This window comes from Trematomus bernacchii, unplaced genomic scaffold, assembly GCF_902827165.1.
Source record: "Trematomus bernacchii unplaced genomic scaffold, fTreBer1.1, whole genome shotgun sequence".
Classification (NCBI taxonomy): domain Eukaryota; kingdom Metazoa; phylum Chordata; class Actinopteri; order Perciformes; family Nototheniidae; genus Trematomus; species Trematomus bernacchii.
Window position 1 is genome coordinate 127,501 of NW_022987756.1, and position 2,500 is coordinate 130,000.

The following is a 2,500-nucleotide window of genomic DNA, read 5'->3' on the forward strand; positions in this document are numbered from 1 at the left end:
GTCTCTCACCTGTCTGTCTCTACCTGTCCATCTCTCACCTGTCTCTCACCTGTCTGTCTCCCACCTGTCTCTCTCTCACCTGTCTGTCTCTCACCTGTCCTGTCTCTCACCTGTCTGTCTCTCACCTGTCTGTCTCTCACCTGTCTGTCTCTCACCTGTCTGTCTCTACCTGTCTGTCTCTCACCTGTCTGTCTCTCACCTGTCTGTCTCTCACCTGTCTGTCTCTCACCTGTCTGTCTCTCACCTGTCTGTCTCTCACCTGTCTGTCTCTCACCTGTCTGTCTCTCAACTGTCTGTCTCCCACCTGTCCTCTCTCTCACCTGTCTGTCTCTCACCTGTCTGTCTCTACCTGTCCATCTCTCACCTCTCTCTCACCTGTCTCTGACCTGTCTGTCTCTCACCTGTCTCTCAGCAATGATGTCATTGGTCTGTCTCTCGCTCCGTCTCCGTGCCGCCGGTTGCCACGGAAGCAGGCGGTCCGTGGCAACTGTTGTCAGCGGCAACAAGACGGCCAGGTGAGTCACATGATCCACCTGAGACAGCATCAAACAGTTCAGGATGAATACTAAGAGAGTGTGTGTGTGTGGGTGTGTGTGTGTGGTGTGTGTGTGTGTGTGTGTGTGTGTGTGTGTGTGTGTGTGTGTGTGTGTGTGTGTGTGTGTGTGTGTGTGTGTGTGTGTGTGTGTGTGTGTGTGTGTGTGTGTGTGTGTGTGTGTGTGTGTGTGTGTGTGTGTGTGTGTGTGCAGCTTGGTGAGGCAGCGTCTGCAGATGGAGGTTCAGGAGATGAGGAGTGTGTTGTCGGGGTTCAGGCCCGGGCTGCTGGTGCTGCAGGTGAGGAACATCCCATAATAACACTGAGTACTTTTACTCAACTACTGGTACTGAGTATTTACTGAGTATTTACTGAGTATTTACTGAGTATTTACTGAGTATTTACTGTATCTGTCAGCAGCTGTTGTACTTGTGAACCGAGACATTTTGTCTTTTTTTGTTGTCTTTTAGTATATTTGAATACTAGCACGTTTGTACTTTTACTTAAGATGTTTTGTACTTGTAACAGAGTATTTGCACAGTGTGTATTAGTACTCTGACAGCAGTATTATCTCCTGAGCAGCTGCAGGTCTCTCAGGAGGACAGAGAGCACCAAGCTGCCAGAACACATGGTGACCTTCATTTAATCAGTAACTGGACTGATACTCAGGGATACACAGGGATACTCAGGGATACACAGGGATACACAGGGATACACAGGAGTACAAAGGAATACACAGGGATACACAGGGATACACAGGAATACACAGGGATACACAGGGATACACAGGGATACACAGGAGTACACAGGGATACACAGGAGTACACAGGGATACACAGGAGTACACAGGGATACACAGGAGTACACAGGGATACACAGGAGTACACAGGAATACTCAGGGATACACAGGGATACACAGGAATACACAGGAGTACACAGGAATACACAGGAATACACAGGGATACAAAGGGATACTCAGGGATACACAGGAGTACTCAGGGATACACAGGAGTACTCAGGGATACACAGGAATACGCAGGGATACACAGGGATACACAGGAGTACACAGGGATACACAGGAGTACAAAGGAATACACAGGGATACACAGGAATACACAGGGATACACAGGGATACACAGGAATACACAGGAGTACTCAGGAATACACAGGAGTACTCAGGAATACACAGGAGTACACAGGGATACACAGGAATACGCAGGGATACACAGGGATACACAGGAGTACACAGGGATACACAGGAGTACACAGGGATACACAGGAGTACAAAGGAATACACAGGGATACACAGGAATACACAGGGATACACAGGAATACACAGGAGTACTCAGGAATACACAGGAGTACTCAGGAATACACAGGAGTACACAGGGATACACAGGAGTACTCAGGAATACACAGGGATACACAGGAGTACTCAGGAATACACAGGAGTACTCAGGAATACACAGGAGTACACAGGGATACACAGGAGTACAAAGGAATACACAGGAGTACAAAGGGATACACAGGAGTACTCAGGAATACACAGGAATACACAGGAATACAAAGGAATACACAGGGATAAACAGGAGTACACAGGGATACACAGGAGTACTCAGGAATACACAGGAATACACAGGAATACAAAGGAATACACAGGAGTACTCAGGAATACACAGGGATACACAGGAATACACAGGGATACACAGGAGTACTCAGGAATACACAGGAATACACAGGAATACACAGGAGTACTCAGGAATACACAGGGATACACAGGGATACACAGGAATACACAGGAATACAAAGGAATACACATGAGTACTCAGGAATACACAGGAATACACAGGAATACACAGGAGTACTCAGGAATGCACAGGATTTGTACTTATTGTATGTATGGTACTAATACTGTCACATACTGAACATAGTACTTTTGGCAGTAGTATTTCTCCACAGTATTTGTGT

At 47.0% G+C, this 2,500-nt stretch overlaps 1 protein-coding gene across 1 annotated transcript in view; it reads left to right on the forward strand.

Moving 5' to 3' along the window:
- Positions 1-2,500, forward strand: part of LOC117496581 (C-1-tetrahydrofolate synthase, cytoplasmic-like) — a 19,654-nt gene that overhangs the window by 2,030 nt on the left and 15,124 nt on the right. Inside the window, exons 2-3 of the mRNA XM_034148283.1 lie at positions 413-515; positions 747-831. Coding sequence (XP_034004174.1) covers positions 415-515; positions 747-831 — 186 coding nt within the window. The 5' untranslated portion in view covers positions 413-414. The remainder of the gene's footprint in view (positions 1-412; positions 516-746; positions 832-2,500) is intronic.